The 18,785-nt window shown below is 41.8% G+C and overlaps 1 protein-coding gene across 3 annotated transcripts; it reads right to left on the minus strand.

The window, feature by feature from the left end:
* Positions 1–8,383: 8,383 nt before the first annotated feature.
* Positions 8,384–18,492, minus strand: LOC145537058 (nuclear RNA export factor 3-like). 3 transcript variants are annotated; one of them, XM_081567544.1, is made up of 18 exons: positions 18,056–18,301; positions 17,854–17,943; positions 15,205–15,355; positions 14,831–14,984; positions 14,133–14,216; positions 13,922–14,026; positions 13,718–13,798; positions 13,082–13,189; positions 12,825–12,934; positions 12,205–12,241; positions 11,773–11,841; positions 11,563–11,618; positions 11,315–11,422; positions 11,136–11,194; positions 10,928–11,043; positions 10,782–10,824; positions 10,103–10,175; positions 8,384–9,552 (listed from the first exon to the last, which is right to left on the minus strand). In XM_081567544.1, exons 1-18 carry the CDS (start codon positions 18,057–18,059, stop codon positions 9,366–9,368), a joined length of 1,635 nt encoding a protein of 544 aa, XP_081423670.1. In that variant the 5' UTR covers positions 18,060–18,301; the 3' UTR covers positions 8,384–9,365. The 3 variants fall into 3 exon arrangements, with proteins under 3 accessions (XP_081423670.1, XP_081423671.1, XP_081423672.1); XM_081567545.1 differs by lacking the exon at positions 17,854–17,943 and having other exon boundaries at positions 18,056–18,492; XM_081567546.1 differs by lacking the exon at positions 17,854–17,943 and having other exon boundaries at positions 12,882–12,934; positions 18,056–18,423.
* Positions 18,493–18,785: the final 293 nt, after the last annotated feature.

Here is an 18,785-nt window from a genome sequence, read left to right on the forward strand (position 1 = left end):
AGCACACTGCAATGAAAGATTCCACACAATGCAACAAAGATCCCATGTGCTGCGACTAAGACCTGACCTAGCCAAATAGATAGATAAATTCTTTATAAAAACTCTTAAAACAAAAATTTCACAGTATTGGACTTGGCAATTTCTTTGACATGACACCAAAGACACAGATAACAAAAGAAAAAATAGACAAATTGGACTTCATGAAAAATCTTTCAATTTGTTAATCAAAAGACACTATCAGTAGAGTAAACCCACAGAGGCAATCTGTAGAATGAGAGAAAATATTTACAAATCATATATATATATAATAAGAAATTAGTATCTTGAAAAAATCGACAACAAAATCCAACCAACCTGATTCAAAAATAAGCAGAGCAAAGGACATGAATGGACATTTCTCCGAAAAAAAAAATAGAAATGTCCAGTAAGTACATGAAAAGATGCTCAGCATCACTAATTATTTGTTGTTGTTCAGTTGTTAAGTCGTGTCCCACTCTGCAACCTCATGGACTGCAGCATACCATGCTTCCCTGTCCATCACTATCTACCAGAGTTTGCTCAGATTTATGTCCATTGAGTCAGTAATGCTATCTAACCATCTCATCCTCTGCCGCCCACTTCTCCGTTTGCCTTCAGTCTTTCCCAGCATCAGGGTCTTTTCCAAAGATTTGGCTCTTCGCATCAGGTGGCCAAATTATTAGAACTTCAGCTTCAGCATCAGTCCTTCCAATGAATATTCAGGGTTAATTTCCTTTAAGATTGTTTGGTTTGATCTCCTGGCTATCCAAGAGGCTCTCCAGAGTCTTCTCCAGCATCATAATTTGAAAGCATCAATTTTTCAGACCTCAGCCTTCTTTATGGTCCAAATTTCACATCCATATATGACTACTAGAAAAATTATAGGTTTGACCATACAGACTTTATTGACAAAGTGATGTCTTCACTTTTTAATATGCAGTCTAGGTTTGTCATAGCTTTCCTTCTAAGGAGCAAGCATCTTTTAATTGCATAGTTGTGGTCACCATGAAATGCAAATTAAAATTACACATTATGACAGCTAATATTGGAAAGAAAAAAAAACAGAAAACAAGTGTCAGTGAGGATGTGGAGCATCAACACTGTAGATGGGAATGTAAAATGGTACAGCCACTACGGCAAACAGTATGGTGGTTCCACAAGAATTAAAAAAGAGAATTGCCGTATGATCTAAATCTGGATGTTTATCCAAAAACTTTGAAAGCAGGATCTTGAAGAAATATTTATACCCCCACAATGATAGAGGGCAGCGTTATTCACAATAGCTAAAATATGGGGGCAAGCCAAGGGTCCACTGACAGATGAATGGATGAAAAAAATGCAATATATACATACAATGGTATATTACACAGCCTGAAAAAAGAATGAAATTCTCTCATATGCTATATCATGAATGAACCTTGAGGACATTTGGTATGTGAAATATGCCAGTCACAAAAAGACAAACACTGTATTAGTTCATTATATGAGGCATTTAGAGTAGAGGAAATAGAATGGCAGCTGTCAGAGACTGGAGGAAGTGAAATGGGGAGTTTTGGTTTAATAGGTATAGAATTTCAGTTTTATAAGATGAAAAAAATAGAGGTGGATGGTGGTGATGGTTGTACAACATTATGAATATTTAATATCACTGAACTGCACACTTAAAATGGTGAATATGGAAAATTTTATGTTCTGTGTATTTCATCAAAATTTAAAAATGAAAAAAAAGAATATATGCTCCATTTGTAAAAAAAAAAAGTACACAAATATAGAGCATGGAAAGTAAAATTCTTTGGTACTCCTTTCTTCTAATGACAGTTGCTGTTAGTTTCAGTGTAGTGTTTGTATTTCATGTATGCATATTTTAACACATGTTATGTAGTAATTCTTTTAAGAAAGATGTCACTATATATAATGTTCAGTCTGCTTTGTTTAATTAAAATTAATACAAATATTTTCACTAAATGATCTAAATTTGTCTCTCTCCCCAGAAGTCTACAACAAAATAAAGCAAAAACTAGAGCATTAAATATAAAGATGTTAAACTAAACATCTATTAAAGCACCAAAAAATGTTCTGGGAACATTTGTCCCTCTATTAAAGTCCATCTTCTTAAACATATAATTGTAGATAAAAAGTACATTCTTGCTGACATGCTTACTTTCAATCTACCCCAAATTCTTACCTGTTGTATGAGCCATTTCCTAATTAACATATTACGTCAGTGCTCAGCCTGCCTCATTTACGTTCCTTTGGTGGCCATTTACAATTTCTTAAACTGTGGACACGTGAAAATATAATGTAAACACAGGCAACCAAAAGACCCACAACCTGCTGGCAACCATTTTTAACACTGTGCAGTATTTCCCTCTGTGGGTTTTTCTGTAGAAGGCAGAGGGCTCTTCTGAAAACCAAAATAATGCTTTTTTCATATCCACTTCACCTTGAGGACTGGAAAGGTGTCTGCACTTTGAAAGGACTTTGTCATGTGACAAAGGTGTCAGATTTTGAAGGGCAGAGGGGTACAGAGAAAATGCCCTGACACTTATAATCATTATCTTTGACTATTATTTAGTTGCACCTATTTTTCTGCACATGACCATAGATGCATGTATGTATTACATTACACATACAATAAAAAATCAAATGAAACTATACTGCAGGTGTATAGTACAACTTTGCTCTTTTCTAAATACTTTACCAAATGGCCTTAGGACTATTCATCTCTGCACTTATATCAGATAACACCTTTATGACCTAAGAAATATACAAAGGATCAGGGTGCAAGGGATTAATACCACATGGTTTTTTTGTCATACCAGTCCTAAGAGGAATTTTAGTGACCACTGGGAAAACAACATATTCATCCCTTTACACATGGAAGAATTCCTCTGAGGTGCTGGCAATGTTCAACATTTCGATCAAGCATAAAGAAGAAAATGCATATAATCAGGGATCTCATTAACCACTCACAACCAGTATAACAAATAGATGTGATATTAATATTTCTGCATTTTGAATTGTTCATTGGCTTGAAAAATGTACCCTATAAAGTTTTATAAGGACTAAATAAGTTTATATGAGTGAAGCATTTTAGAAATGTGCCTGGAAAAGAACAAATGCTCAATATTGCCAATAATAGTAGTTAGATTCATATTCTTTATATAAATGCACACATTCATAAATTTCATATATGTTTTAGCCAAATATAGTCATATTGCTTATGCTATGAGAAAAAGATATGACCTTACTTTATCCAAGTGACTACTTACCATATAATGTGCTGCTCAATATCATTATTCACTGGGAAAATCCAAACTAAAAACATAATGCAGTGGAATGCAGCCATAAGGCAGCCATCCCTCTAGAATGGCTGAAAGTAAAACTAACTCACTAATAATATGCTGGTGAAGCTATAAAGTAAGTGGAACACTTTACATGGCTGGTACGGGTGTGAATTGGTATAGCCACTTTGGAAAACTGTTAGGCTGTATCTACTAAGGCTGAACTTGCACGTACCTGAGAGCCTACAGGTTATCCTGATAGCCTATATTGCACCCGTAGGCAAATATATATTGAAAGTGAAAGTGTTAATTGTTCAGTCACGTCCAACTCTTTGCAACTCCATGGACAAATACATAATACTTCACAACAATTAATTTGTGTGTATGCAAAAATATATGTATAAAATGTTCACAGGAGCATCATTCATAAAAATCCAATGCTGGAAAAAGCCAAATGCTTGTCAATAAAAACAGATAAATTAAATTTAGTAAAGTCAAAGAATGGAAAACTGTAGTGCAATGAAAATGAACAAAATATTGCAAAAAGTGATAACAGACATAAAGAAGCCAGACACAAAAGAGTTCAGGCTGTATGATTCCTTTTTTGTAAACATCAAAACCAGGCAAAATGAATCCATGACTTAGCAATCCAAGTAGTAGTGAACTTTGCATAGGGGCAGTGGTAGTAATGGCTGGGAGGATGCCATGAAGGACTCCTCAGGGATGATGGTAATGTTCTATACCTGGATTGGGGTAGGAGTTATATGGTGGTTTATGAAAAGTGTTGTTGTTGAACTCACACCCTGTACAGTTCTGGTACTCCCACATTTCTGAGATATTAAGAGTTTGATTGAGGATTTGTACTTTACAGACAGAGTGGAAAGTCACTGGTCCTGGTGGTGTGAAACTTCTTCAAGATATAAATGTGGAGACTTCAGGTAAAACTTGTAGATCCTCTCTCATTAGGATCCTGAGTTTTAAAGAGACCGTTAATCATCTCTAGACAAAAACTACAAGCATAGACTGTCCAAGCCTAATCATAGATTCAGAAGTTACCTTGAAGGTTTCTAGATTATATATTGACATTTGCTCCCTTCACCATCCCCAACAGCAAAATTAATTAAGCAAACAAGCAAAAATCAGATTCTGTTGCTTGTCAGGTTTGGTAACAACAAACCTACAGGGTAGCATCTTGATCCACTGGACACAGTGTTCTAAGCTCTCAGAGACTTGTCTGCTCCTATCCTTTCATCAGTTCTCATATCAACCATCCAAGTATCTTACACTGAAGCAACACTGGACTGTTCATCATAACTACCAAGTATACCTTTGTACATTGTCTCTTCTGTACCTTGGATCATACCTGGAATGTCCTCTGGAGACCTTTCCATGACTACTCATCCTTCATCGGTTCAAATCGCATCTCATTCTTGAAGCTTCACTGACAATTCCCAGTCCCACTATTGGCAGGAAACACCCATACGCTGTTCATCCGCAGCGTGTCACTTATCTTTTTAGTATGTTTCTCTGATGCAATTGTGTGAGGACTATAAGGAGAGAATGGTAAATATCAGCAGGTGGCAAATCTGGGTAATGGGTACTTCAGTGTTTGTAAATTTATTCTCTGCATTTTATTGCACATGCATATATGTTTGTCTTGTTGCATTTTAAAATAACTTGAAAGTGTGGGCAAACAGATATTGTAATATCTAAATTTCACAATCTTTTCGGAGAACAAATAACATTCATGGAGCTTAATGGGAGGGATTTGATGACTGTGAAATTTTGTTAAGAATCCAAAACTCCAAGTGTTTTTCAACAGGAGCAACATTGGTGTTTGGGGGTGTGAGGTCAATCTTCTTGTGAGGCATCAACCACACTTATCATTAAACAATACTGAGTACACCAATACAGTGGAATGCTATGTACCCATTAAAAGGAGTGAGATGCTTCTATGTGTGCATAAATTTATATGTGATTCTGCATGATGGAGATGTAAATAAAACACAGTCTTTTGCATTGCATTTAAGATTTAAGAAAACTGTCACAGTTACTTTTGTTTCTGTCTCAATTGGAAGAAAATTTTAAAATAATTCTTCCTTATGTTATCAAGACAAACTGACTTTTATAGAGGGAAAACAAAATTCTTTCTTTAACAAAAATGTTATCAAGCTTTGAACTTGATGTGCTACATTTACTGTTACATATTTTAAAGCATCAATAAATTTTACAATCACCATTGTTTGCAACTTGATTTATCATATGGAAAATATTTCAACTTGAAATAAATGCAACTAAAAATCTTTAATACCATGAAAAAAACAGTGATAAAACTTTCAGCTTAGAGCAGTTCTTATCTACCATATGAGCTACTAGATTAGTGAACAATAGTTTCTTGTATAAGGAGTACTCTGCTTAGAAGCTATTTACCATTCTAAATGATTATATTTTTCCTTGAGTTTGAATGCATTCAAGAAGATAAGAGGAACTTTACCAATGCTGCTCATCCCCTAAGGCAAAATAATATGAGGGTGACCCAGTTGGTGGTGACCTCTCTCATAAGGGAAAAGAAGAGCAGTGAGTGACTACCAGGTTATTCCAGCTTTGGGGGATGCATTTCTCACCAGCAGCACCTAGAGGACTGAGGTTGGACCTCAATGACTCAGGAGAGGAAATATATTGGGAAAGGGGCAAAAGTTGGCCCACAAACCTCTGAGAGAACTTCACTGAAGGATCCCCCCACTAGGTCTGTGGGCTCTCCCAATACTGAATGCCAAACTCACACCTCCCTCATTCTGAAACTGGCTCCCTGTGTGCACCTCCAAGTGCAGAGGTGAGAGTAAACAGAGTGCTTTCAGAAAAACAGACCAGGGCTTCAGGTAGGGGCAAAAATACACATTGAGCTATAGTGCTACCTTGTGGAAAATAAAACAGAGTTTTCCAGCATCTAGCCTGGCAAGAACCAAGGAGGACATAAAAGGTTAAGAATTCTGCTACAAGAGTGAGTGCAGAAGTGCAGAGCAGGCGTCTCCATACAAGATTTGAGAAAACCCTAGATATAAGCAGGACCAACAAAAAAATCTACTTGAAGACAGATAATAAAGTTTGTGAGAGGGGACTGCTATCAATACTTCAAATGTGAAAGTAGCAACAAAAATCCAAGGATCATGAAGAAACATCTTTGGTGTCATCACCAAAAGATAATGATAAATTTTTCAGTTATCAAACTCAGTGACTTAGATCCGGCTGATAAAGAATTCAAACCAGCAGTTTTGAGGAAACTCAAAGAAAGCACAGAAAGACTGTTCAGGAAAACAATACAGAAACAAAATGAGAAAATTAACGAAAGAACAGAAATCATTAAAAAGAATCAAACAGAAATTCTGAAGCAGAAGAATTCAATTAATGAAATGAAAAATGCAATTAACTATATATATATAGTTATATATATATATATATATATATATATATATACAGCATATATACAGTGTGTATATATATATATATACACATGAATATATATATATATATATATATTTAAATGTATATAGCAGAGTAGACCAAATGGAAGATATAATAAGTGATCTGAAGGACAGAAAATGTGAAATAACAGAGAACAAAAAAGTAAGAGCAAAGAAAGCCTGAATGATCTATGTGCTTAGTCGTGCTCAGTCGTGTCCGACTCTTTGCAACTCCATGGACCGTGGCCCTCCAGGCTCCTCTGTCCATGGAATTCTCCAGGCAAGAATATTGGAGTGGGTTGCCATGCCCTCCTCTAGGGCATCTCCCAACCCAGGGATTGAACTCAAGTCTCCCGCATTGCAGGCGGATTCTTTACCATCTGAGCCACCAGGGGGCCCCCTACCAAATGTAAAATGTTAAATAATTGGGATTCCAGAAGAAAAAGAAAGGGAGAAGGGGCAGAAACTTTATTTAAAGAAATAACGGATTAGAACTTCCCAAACCTGAGGAGAAACTTAGACATCCAAGTTCATGAAGCTAATAAATCACCTTCATCTCAATGCAAAAAAGACTTCTCCAAGACACACTAAATGAAACTGTCAAAAAAATCAAACATATAGAATCCTAAAAGCAACCAGAGAAAAAAAGATTGTAACCTATAAAGGAACCCCCATTAGGCTATCGGAATATTTCTCTACAGAAAGTCTATAGGTCAGAAAAGGATGGAATGATACATTTAAATTGTAAACAAAAAATTCAGCCAAGAATACTCTATCCAGCTAAGTTATCCCTCAGGTATAAAGGAAAAATGAAGACTTTCTCAGGCAAATGAAAGTTAAGGAAGTTCATCGCTGCTAGGCCTGCCTTGCAAGAAATGCTGAAAGAAGTTCTTAACGCTGAAATGAAAAAGATGCTAGCCAGTGACATAAAAACATATGAAAGCATACAATGCATTGGTAAAGGTAAATATACAGTCATATTTGGAAAAAATCTAATTCTGTAACAGATTGGGATATTAACCACTTAATATAAAGGCTAAAGGAAAAGATTATTAAAATTAATACTACTGAACTACACACTTTAAAATGTTTAAGTGATTAAGGTAGAAAATTATATTTTATGCTTTTTTAACCACAAATAAAAATTTAGAAAAGATAGTGAGGGTGGATGTTAAATTTGGGGTAGACTTGGCAGACCAGTATTGTGTTGAGCTGATTAACAGAGTTCATCAGTGAGGAGAAGGACCTTAGTGAAAAATCTGTGGGAGCTGTCAGAGAAAGTAAATCAAATGGTGAATAGAGTGCTAACACAGGGAGAGAGGCTGTGCTTTCTGTCTGGATACCTCAGTGTACTTGTAACTAGGTTTCTCTCTTTACACACCAGGTGGCCAGATCAGAATGTCAGCTATAAGAGCCTCAGACCAGGATGCTCAGCAAGGGGAAAGAAGGGATGGACCTTGGGATCTTGGTATGATGACTTCAACCATTATAAAAAAATTCCAGAAAGCTCTGTGTGGTGAATTTTGGCAACACATAGACCTTCCCTCCCACCTGCCTGCTATGCCTATTCAAGCTGCTGTCAGGCTTCTGTCATGAGGTAGCACAAACATAACTCCAGTATCCGAGTTCTCTACAAAGAATTTTATTTAAAGAGAAAAAAAATACAATGTTCTCCCTTAAAAGCCAGCATATTGAACTAAGTATAAAGTAATTTTAATTCTGTCTGAAAAAAGAAATCTGATAGGTGTTAAGGAAGCTGGTAAAACATACTCCAGAGCCTGCATACAATGAATCACCAGGTAGCAATGTGTATTGGCAGTCAGCAGCGTAGGGAAACAGCGTTCTAAAAGGAATGGGGCAGAGACTGAAGTCTGGACAGCTGTATCCAGTGTCCCAGTCATGGAATGACAGACAGGGTGTGGGAGAGGAACTGGGCAGCTGATACAGAGGTGGGTGATGGAGGTAAACGCTCTGCTCCTTGGGAGGGACCCTCTAGTGGGAACAAGTCAACCTACATTGATGAGGGAAGAGATACACCAACGGATGTGATGTAGCTTTGGGGTCAACAACAGATGGAATTGCTGTGATATACATAAAATTTTCCAAAAAGAACTGGATTCATACTAAACAAGCCATTCCAAGACATCTGTTATTCTTTGCAAAATGTACTTCTTTTCCTTAAAAATGAAAAATGAAGATGGATGGAACCAGGTGGCCAGATCAGAATGTCAGCTATGAGAGCCTCAGACGAGGGTGTTCAGCAAGGGGAAAGAAGGGATGGAACTTGGGATCTTGGTATAATGGCTTCAATCAGAGTTTTCTGGAACTTTTCACTACTTAGCAGCAATCCCTCCTTATCTATCATTTTCTGGATTACTGAATCCTGAGATTGGAATCCAGTAGGAGTCTGAGCTGAAGACAAATTTACACTAGTGAGAAGGGGGTGATTGGGCTAGAGGAGACCTAGAAAGAGAAACACACACAGATATGCTGTCAATTCCATTTTGATTAAACTTCATCTGCCCACAAAATTGAACACAATGAATGATTTTCCAAGGCAATGAGTATATGTGTGCGTGTATGTGCACTATGATCTTCAACATCACTTCTGAGACTGCTGGAAGTTCATCCCAGACTGGATGGAGAAATTTTGCACCATTTCCTGTTGCTCCAGGGAGAAGGTGGGCATGGAGTTGACAGAGGGTTCAGGTTTTGGCATGAAGAGCACAGGCTCAGTCTTCTTGGGGCTGAAGTCACTCACAAACAGCTTATCATTCACAATACAAAAACTGGAGGAAATACGGACTCTTAGACAATTGACAGATATACCGACCCACATCCCCAACAATGATCTTCTCCCACTGGCACTCAGCAACCAGATTCCTTCCGTCCCCCTCCTGTGTCTGTCCCCAGGCTCCTTGACTGGTTCCTCTGCCCCTTTCACAGAGCCCACCTTCGGAGAGATTGTCTACCAGCTTCACTCAATGGACAGGCTGATCCCCAACCCAGGGACAGCTTCACATTTACCCTGAACAGCAACCCAGTACACTACAGTACAGGAGTGTACATTCTGACCCCCATTTTCAGAAGAAGATACCAAGTCACAGAGAGGGCATGTGACTTAGTCAAGGTCACACAGAGAATGAGCGTTGGGTCAAGGAGAAAACCCATGTGCCGATGAGAAAGCCCATGCTCTTCCTAACCACTAGGCTAGACTGCTCCTTGGAACTACCTGCTGGCTTTCCACAGTACTGAGTCAGCCTAAGGTCTGCACCACCACATGCCCAGGGCCCTGAGACCAGGCTGCATGGGCCGTCCCGCCCACAACATGGCTCTCACCTGTAAGGGGTGGCAGGGGTAGTGATGAAGGTCCGGGTGAAGGCACGCACACAGCCAGGAGAACTTCCTTCCACTTCAACAACAAACAATAAACATGAGTACCCCCTTAGAGCCCCATGTGTTTACAGGTTCCCACAGGGGTTCCCAGTCAGGGTCTGGCTTGACACTCATGCTGAGGGGTCAGTTGTTCACTTGGGGAGCCTGCGTGTTGGGAATGGGGAGGGCAGATGTAGGGCAACTGGAGGGCCGTCTTCTCCCAGTAACATGTCTCCATGACAATCACTTCACAAGATCATGGGATACATTTTTCTTAGCTGCCCAAGATGTGGGTATATGGGGAAACTGCAAGGTTAAGTATTGGCCCAAGTTCTCAGTGTAAGGATCTGGTATGGGAGCCACGAAATTCCACAGCCTGTGTCCCTAATGCCCAGAGTGAACAGGGCAGACATGGACACAGTTCAGACCTGGGTTGTCTGTGGGAAGACTGAGGGCTGGAGATCACAGAGGGGAAAGGGAAGGGAGGGGAGGGAAAGAAGATGAAGGGAAGGGGAGGGAGGGGAGTCCAGAGGAGGGGACGGAATGGAGGGCAGGGGAGGGGAGGGAAGCTGGAAGGAGGGAGGGAAGGAGCCCAGCCAGGGGAGGGAGCAGTAGAGGCTGGGAGGGATCTATGAACACTCACCTTCCTTGAACACCCCATTCACAGAGAAGCAGAGCATTGTTTCCTGAAAGGGAAGAGCCCAGGTACTCAGTCACCCCTCAACTTGACTCCTCCCCATCTGTAGCTTCCCGCCCCTGCTCCCAACAAGGCAGGAAGCTGGTGCCCACCGTCTGGAACCACATGTCCACCACGAAGGACTTGAAGTCATGCTGAGTTTTGGGCAACCCACAGAGGGTATGCACAATGTCACATTTTGTGTGTTTCAGCAGCTGGAACTGCAGATCTGTGGGGGAGGGGAAGCAAGCAAAGGTCAGGGACCCTATGAATCTTCCACTCACCACCCTTTCCTGCCCAGTCTTCCCACCACACACTCACCAGGATCCTTGAGCTTCTTCATATCCCTACTGTTCTTGAAGTATGCACACATGCTGCTTCTAGGAGACACAGAGGAAACTTGGGTGGTGGTCTGACCAGCATAAGTGTCAGCAGGAGCTTGCCTGCATCTGCTGGGGAACCAGATGGCCCAGGGGAGGAGTCTGGGCTGTGATACTCACAGGCTTGGGTCCTTGAGGTGGAATGGAATGGTCAGGGAGAAGCAGGCCTCCTCATGATAAGCACACAGGAGTCCCTGGCGGTCCCCATAGTCATGGATCAAATAATACCTGAGGGGGAACAGTGAGGACAGTCTAGCTCTGTGGTATGGAGCTCAAAGGAGACTTGAAAACTCCCATGAGAAGACCTGAGCTTGGGTGGCTTCCCCTGTACTAGCCCTCCCCTTGCTCAGAGTCCCAAGGGTACTTACTGCTGCAAGAATTGCAGGATTAGACTCTTCAGCTCATCAGATCCAAAGAAGCTTCCCTAGAATCAAAACAGTCCTCAGGACCAGGGCTGACACCCCCTCATGTACCTCGTGTCAGGTTCAAAAATGGAACTTGGACAGGTCCTAATGGGTTTCAGAGTAGTTTGTGGGCACTGTCAGTGCCCACAACCCTGTTGGATCCTCCGTGCTCACCTTGCATGTTGGTAAGCACTTGGGGGCTTCAACAGCACGCTTAGACCCTGAGGGTGTCTCCTGGCCATCCTAGGGGAGGGAAGAGGAAGTCAGCAGTGCAGTCCAGGATGTGATGCTGGATGATCAGGGAAAAGAATGGGCCCAGGATGGGGTGGGGGTCTGAGATCAAAGGAGAAAGGGTCCTGGAAATGCCAGGGGCAGGACTACATGTTCCGTCATCTCCATGGGTCCCCAAACCCTGTGGAGAACATGGCTGAAGAAGATCCAGGGCCTTTTCAGGTTCCCACAGAGGATGCTACACTCTTCCTCTCACAGGACAGGTAAGGGTCAGGTTCAAAAATGGAACTTGGACAGGTTCTAATGGGTTTCAGAGTAGTTTGTGGGCACTGTCAGTGCTAGTTAGAGGAGTCTGTGATCAAGGGATACGCTTACCAAGCTTAGTAACCTGGGGAACAACTCCAGGATGGTGCTGCAAAAATCAAGACAAAAGAGAAAAGCCAGTGAAAATGTGGATGTGACACTCCTCATGGGAGCAAGTCACTTACAGCAATCACAGCCCTTTGTGTGCCCCCCCTCCACCCACAACGCAGTATCCTAGCCTTCCAGGGCCTTGGTCACCACTCCATGGACTGACCCAGAGGAAGACTGTTCCCTCCATCCCTTCCTCCCATCCCCTCTTCCTGCTCCTTTCCCCTGGGTAGCTCCCAGCCAGACTGTCCTGACTCCCTTCTCCAGTGCCACAAGGACCAGCAATTCAAACCCTTGCTGGAGGTCTTCCTCCTCTCCCTTCCTTCCTTCCTCCAGCACCCAGTGAAGGCTGTGGAGAGAAGAGGAAATGAGGGGATGAGAGCCCAGGGCTTTGCTACTTCACAGGGGTTTCATCACTCTGTCAAGTCAGGACAAACCTCAGGGATGACCCAGGAGGCTGTGACAGGGAGGTGAGTGAGGTGGGGCTCAGGAGGGAGGGAGGGGGATGAAGACAGACATGAAGTGGAGGGAGGAGGGGAGAGATGAGAGAGACATAAGTGTATAGAGACAAGGCAGAGAGAGACCTTATACTGGCTGACTTATCAGGCAAGGTGGTGCACATGGCATTTCTGTCAACCCACATCCCTTCTGGTTCCAGCTGTTGACCCTTGTCCATCTCCCCTGCAGACTTCACCTGGAATTATGGGGAACACCCACATGGACTAGATGGCTCTGCATCCACAGCCATCCTTTCCCTACCAATCCACTTCCCCTCATCTGTCACCACCCCATAAGCCTCCCCACATCCCTTTTAAAGGAAGATCTGAGTGCTCCACCTCACCTCATTGTTGGAAAGATTCAAGTTCTCGGTGTGGGAAGCATTCTCCATAATGGTGGACAGGCTATGCACCACGTAGGGTTTTTTGTAGCTCCCGTCCAAGGACAAAAGCTATGATGAAGAAAGAAGAGTGAGGACTTCCAAGGGGATATCTGAAACCAATCTGCCTCTTCTACCTGATCTCTCCAATCCTCACCATCAGCCTCAACATTGGGCCTAGGTCCTCACCTTGGACCTGATCCCTGGATGGATGCAGGGAGGCAGGCATGCCATTTCTATGGTCCCATGTCATTTCAATATCATAGGTCATCAAGTCTCCAGGAAACCAGGAAGGAAACACAGGCTGAGAGGGTCCTGGCTGGCGCACTTCCAGCACCACCCCATCCCCATGGTATCATCTCCGAGTGTCCTTCCCAGACAGACCCTCTACCCTCACCTGCCCTACAGTTACTGCTACAGCCATACCAGGGCCAAAGCAGAGTCTCTGGATGGCAAGAGATTGCTGGTGGACATCGTATGGTTTGTTCATGGTCAGCTTCAGAGTTAAGGATGGGGTTCAGTGGCTCTGTGTCTGAGGGTGAGTGGGGGGAAGAGGTGGGTCTGGGTATGAGTGCACAGCTTGTGTTGAGTCTGCATTACCTTCATCTGCTCCACCTCTTCACACTTCAGTGCTTGCTGCACAGATTGGGGTGCATCACAGGGCTCAGCCAAGATAAATATCTGTAGAGAACACAAGAGGGGCTGGGTAAACTCCAGGAAATCTGTGCATGGGCTCAAGCAAGACCATGCCCCTCTCCTTCCCTGTTGCACCTATTCAGCCCTGATCATGCCCTTGACACACACCTTTTCATTATCTTCATCGAAAATCTTGCCATTGACATTCTTCAACGCACAGGCAATGTTGGCATTCTCCACAAAGAACTGGGCCTGCGTTTTCTCATAGTGAAACTGTAGGGAGAGTGACAAGAGAAGCAGAATATGAGACCAGAGCCATTTCTTATCTGGGCTTGCCATCTACCCCGTTTCTTCTCATTGCCTCCATGTCCTCTCTTACTTCGACTGGAATGAAGGGGACACCGCATTGCTTCTGAATCAAATTCAGCAGCCACTTCCAATCATATTTTATACCAAAGGGAATCTAGGGGCCAAAGAAGAAATGGGAAACAAAATTGATGCAATAGAATCCAAGGTTAAGATAAGACCCAACTGTGTCTTACTTTAGGACCTTTTTTAGGCTTTATATCATTTCTTAAGATAAGACAATATCTGTCATCGCTAACTTTTGTACAAGGCATGGATTTGCTAAATAGAGTTTCTTTCCATTCATATACTCTTCCTGAAAAAAATAACCTAATATGTTTCACATGTATTTCCTTTTATAAAGTTCCAAGAGATCCACGTGAGATAGACCTGGCCTGCCACTCTGACATGGACCCCAGAGACTCAACCTCCTCCCACACTCAGCTTGAGCAAAACTGTGTGATCTGGTGTGAAGTGCTCCATCTCCCTGGCAGTAGGTTTCCTCCTTTGCTTTTAGACAACCTCTCCCACGTTTCCCCTTGCAGTCAGTCTGTTTCCTTTCTATTGCTTCTCTGAACCTGCCCTTAGATGATCTAGGGAGATAGCTCCTAGTAATAACAAGACATTACTAACACCACTGCCCCAGAAAAGTTCCCAGCATCTCTACACAAATTCAACATGACTCTCTCTGTCATCATATACATATTAGGTCCATTTAGCCAGGACACTCACTATGATCTTGAACCAGCTCCCCAAGGTCTCATTCTGTCTGTTTCTCTCCATTCTTCTCTCTGGAGGCTTTTGTTTTGTCTCCATATTAATATGCATTTGGTCTTGTTTCTGAAAACTGCTTCTCTGATGATGGGATGGAACAGCATAGGGAGCACTGTGGGGAAGTGGAGAGAAGAAAGTGGTCCATATAGACTTAGAAAGTCTTCTCCACATTTTCCCACATGCTATCAGAGCTACAATAAAGATTGCTCAGACATTAGCCAGATCCCATCACTCCTCACTCTTCCAGATTGGAGAGAAGAATAACATGTTTAACTACAAGGTTTTGTTGTTCACTGGTTGGTACATGTCAGCCATGCTGACTGGTCACTTACTATCTTGCTTGGATGTCCGTGGGAACATCACCTGAATCTCTATCTTGCTGCTGCTGGGAAGTGGCATGTTCAGACGAATAGTTGTGTCGCCTTCGGTAAGAGCTCCAGTTTCGTGCTCTTCTTTGTAAAGGGTTCAGTTTATCAGTGTGCTCTAAAATTGACAACAACAGATCAATGGTCCCAATACCAGAAGAAGTCTTGGGTAAATATCATGGCTAAGGAAAAAATATCACTGACTATATAATCTAAACAGAAATGCATCACAGTGCTAAAAATAAAGGCCGAGAGACTTCACTGTGGCTCCACGTTTCAGGAAATGAGAGGTGCAGAGCATTCACAGCCAAGAAGAAAACAGGCACAGAGGAAAGGGTCTGGATCTAGAGTGTAGTCTGTGATGGTAGATCCTGCTCTACTTGGTTCATGGTAGGTGACATGGGAAAAGTGACTTTTAATCCCCAAGTCTCACTTCTCTGCTCTGCTCTAAGGGGACAATAAAACATACCCTGAAATCTACCCTGGTGTGATGGTTCAAGGGTTAAAGCTGGTCTGCCTCCCTGGAGGAAGAATTAGAGAAATGAAAGATAAGTCTGATGAAAAGATCCAGAATGGAGCCTGGAGAGATACATCAGTTCAGTCCAGGTCAGTCGCTCAGTCGTGTCTCTTTGTGACCCCATGGACTGCAGCACGCCAGGCCTCCCTGTCCATCACCAACTCCCAGAGTTTACTCAAACTCATGTCCATTGAGTCGGTGATGCAATCCAACCATCTCATCCTCTGTCTTCCCCTTCTCCTCCCACATATGATATGGAAAATACCAAAAGTGAGGTGTAGAGAATTAAAGGTGATGCAGTGAGTATACTAAACACATGGTTAATGTGAGTCCCAGAGAGAGGAGAGGGAAGAGTAGAGAAATGATATTTGAAGAGAACTTGGTTGAGAAGTTTCCAAAAGTAACAAGATATCAACTTAGGATAACAATGTTAGTTGGAGAAAAAAAGTAAATTTTAAGGAAAAACATTCCTTAAAAAAGGTATTCATTTCACCATAATGTAACAAAAAGTCAGAAATTTTGTGACCAGAAGACTCAAACTAAAAAGTAATGTTACAGGCTCTTCTTTGGGCAGAAGAAATATCATCCCAAGTGGAATCACATAGATACAGGAAAGAAAGACTAATATCATTTGTGAATATGTAGGCAAATTTAAATAAGTAGGCAAATTTAAACTATATGAAATGATGATAGCAATATTTTCTGGGGGTTCACATATATAGAGAATGAAAATGAATGACAATAAATTTGGAGAGAGTATGTAGAATCAAAGTGTCTCAAGGTCCCATAATTGTCTGAGGAGTTTTAAAAAACTAATTAACTAATATTAGACTGTGAAAGGACTTCCCTAGTGGCTCAAGTGGTAAAGAATCCACCTGCAATACAGGAGACCTGGGTTAGATTCCTGGGTTGGAAGGATACCCTGCTGAAGGAAATGGCAGCCCCATCCAGTATTCTTGCCTGGAGAATTCCATGGACAGAAGAGCCTGGCGGGCTACTGTCCGTGGTGTCCCAAAGAGTTGGACACAACTGAAGCGACTTACCATGCACCACCACCAGACTGTTAAAAGGCAAAAATGCACATTATAATATGAAGGGTAAGCACTACAAGAATAGCAAAAGAATGTTTAGATATCTGCATGAATTAAGAATTTAATAGTTACAAAATATTAACCATTTCAAAGGAAAGGAAAAGGAACTTAGAAGCAGCAAAAATAAATAAATAGCAATATGATAAACATAAAGCAAATCATATCTATTTTTACATTAAAAGATTCAGGCTAAATATTCTAAATAGAAAGACAAATATTTTCAGACTGGACAAGAAACATTTCATCAAACACTCTTGAAAAGAGAAACATGTGAAATTGAATCATCAGGAAAATCTGAAAATAAAAAAATGACAGAATATATGTCTTGTCCACATTAACCTACAGAAAACTGGTATAACCATATTAGTAAAAGAAAAGGTACAGTTTAAAGAGAAACATTATAAGAGAAAGAGGGAGATTTCCTTATGATGACAGGCTCAATGCAATAAGAAGATATTAATACAAAATTCTAAATTTGTATGCATGTCTTAAAATAGAGCCAAAATATGCAAAACAAAACCTGACATAAATAAGAGGGAATGGACAAATCCACAGTCACAGTGGGAAACTTTAACACATCTCACTGAGTGACACGTAAAATGGCAAACAAAAACTCAGCTAGAGGGAGAGGATTTTTAAATGTGACTTACGTAAACAAATTTGTTTAATTGACATAGAACAATGCACATAGCAAATACTCATTGAACATTCCAGAACAGATCATATGCTAGGCAAAAAAGCAAGCCTCCAAAACTTCTAAGGACTAATACAATTTACCCTGACTAGTTAATGCAATATTCGGTAGCAATGGTGGGTTTCCACCCCTCCCCCACCTCTAGTATAAATACAAAGAACATTAGTTTACACAATCCCACCCTCTACCTAGGTTACCATCCCCACTCTCCAAACCCTAGACCCGAAAAGATCACATTACTCATGCCTTTTCCTTAGCCAAGGAAAAAAATTCACCCAGCCATGGCCATTTCCATAGGAGGGAAAGTTTTCCACCTGCAGTCAGGATGGGTGTGTCGGAGCCCATTCGTCCCATTTCCTCAGAAGAGTAGAAAACAGTCAGCCTGGGCCTTCTCCCCCGTTTCTCTAAAGGAGGGTTGGCTGGTTAGCAGTCCTGTGGGTTGGAGTTGGGAAGGGAACCCAAAACCCTCCTGTCCTGTGGAGATCTGAAAAGAAGGTCTCGTGCAGACTGACTCACCCATGGGGTGAACTGAAGGCAGAGATTTGTCACCGCTGTCCTCACGGGCTGCTCTAGAAGAGACTGTGTGGTTCTGAAGCTGGAGGTTTGGAGAATATCAAGGAAAGCTGCCAAACGAAGAGAGAGCAGGCCCCAAACTCTCTCTCAATGCCAAGCAAGATGGAGTCCTTACGGGAAGTCCTTTCCCCAAGGGCATAGAGGAGGAGAGCCCTGGGGACCAGAGGAGCTCTAACTTCTTATAATAACAGCCCTCTGTGTTTTCTACCAGCTTAACACCCAGGGACCGTTTCCAACTAAACCACCCCTACAGACTTGTTAGGAGGCACTGGGGACCCAGGTACTTATAGCTACAAACACAGAGAACTCTCTATGCCAGATTCTGCATTTGCTACATTACACTGTGTTCCTTCATTCTGCAGACCCAGAGAACTGTGAGTGCCAGAGGTAGGAAAAGTTCTGTACTTGCTACATTGCATCTGTTCTTTCATGTATTCCTCACAAGGAGATTCTGATAACAGAACCATCAACTTTTCAAGGTTGCTGAGTCTTACTGAGGTGCCGGAACTTGTGGAGTCATTCAGATGCTACTTGGAGCAACAGAGACTGGAATTGAGCTCCAAGGAATTGGGTTGATTTCCCTATGCACAGATTCACTAAATTCTTGGTTAAGTTGGTACAAAGTAACAAAATGTGATAATAGTCAAATGTCTGAAATTAATACCAGTTCATC

This window comes from Giraffa tippelskirchi, chromosome X (genome assembly GCF_054371585.1).
Source record: "Giraffa tippelskirchi isolate mGirTip1 chromosome X, T2T-mGirTip1v1.2.pri, whole genome shotgun sequence".
Lineage (NCBI taxonomy): Eukaryota > Metazoa > Chordata > Mammalia > Artiodactyla > Giraffidae > Giraffa > Giraffa tippelskirchi.

What these genes read in the sequence shown, in the direction of transcription:
- LOC145537058 (XM_081567544.1), bottom strand. An exon ending in TGAATCTTTCCAACAATGAG is followed by an intron (nt 12,935 to 13,081) that starts GTGAGGTGGAGC and finishes CCATAATTCCAG; the next exon opens with GTGAAGTCTGCAGGGGAGAT. An exon ending in TCCCCAGGTTACTAAGCTTG is followed by an intron (nt 11,842 to 12,204) that starts GTAAGCGTATCC and finishes TCCCTCCCCTAG; the next exon opens with GATGGCCAGGAGACACCCTC.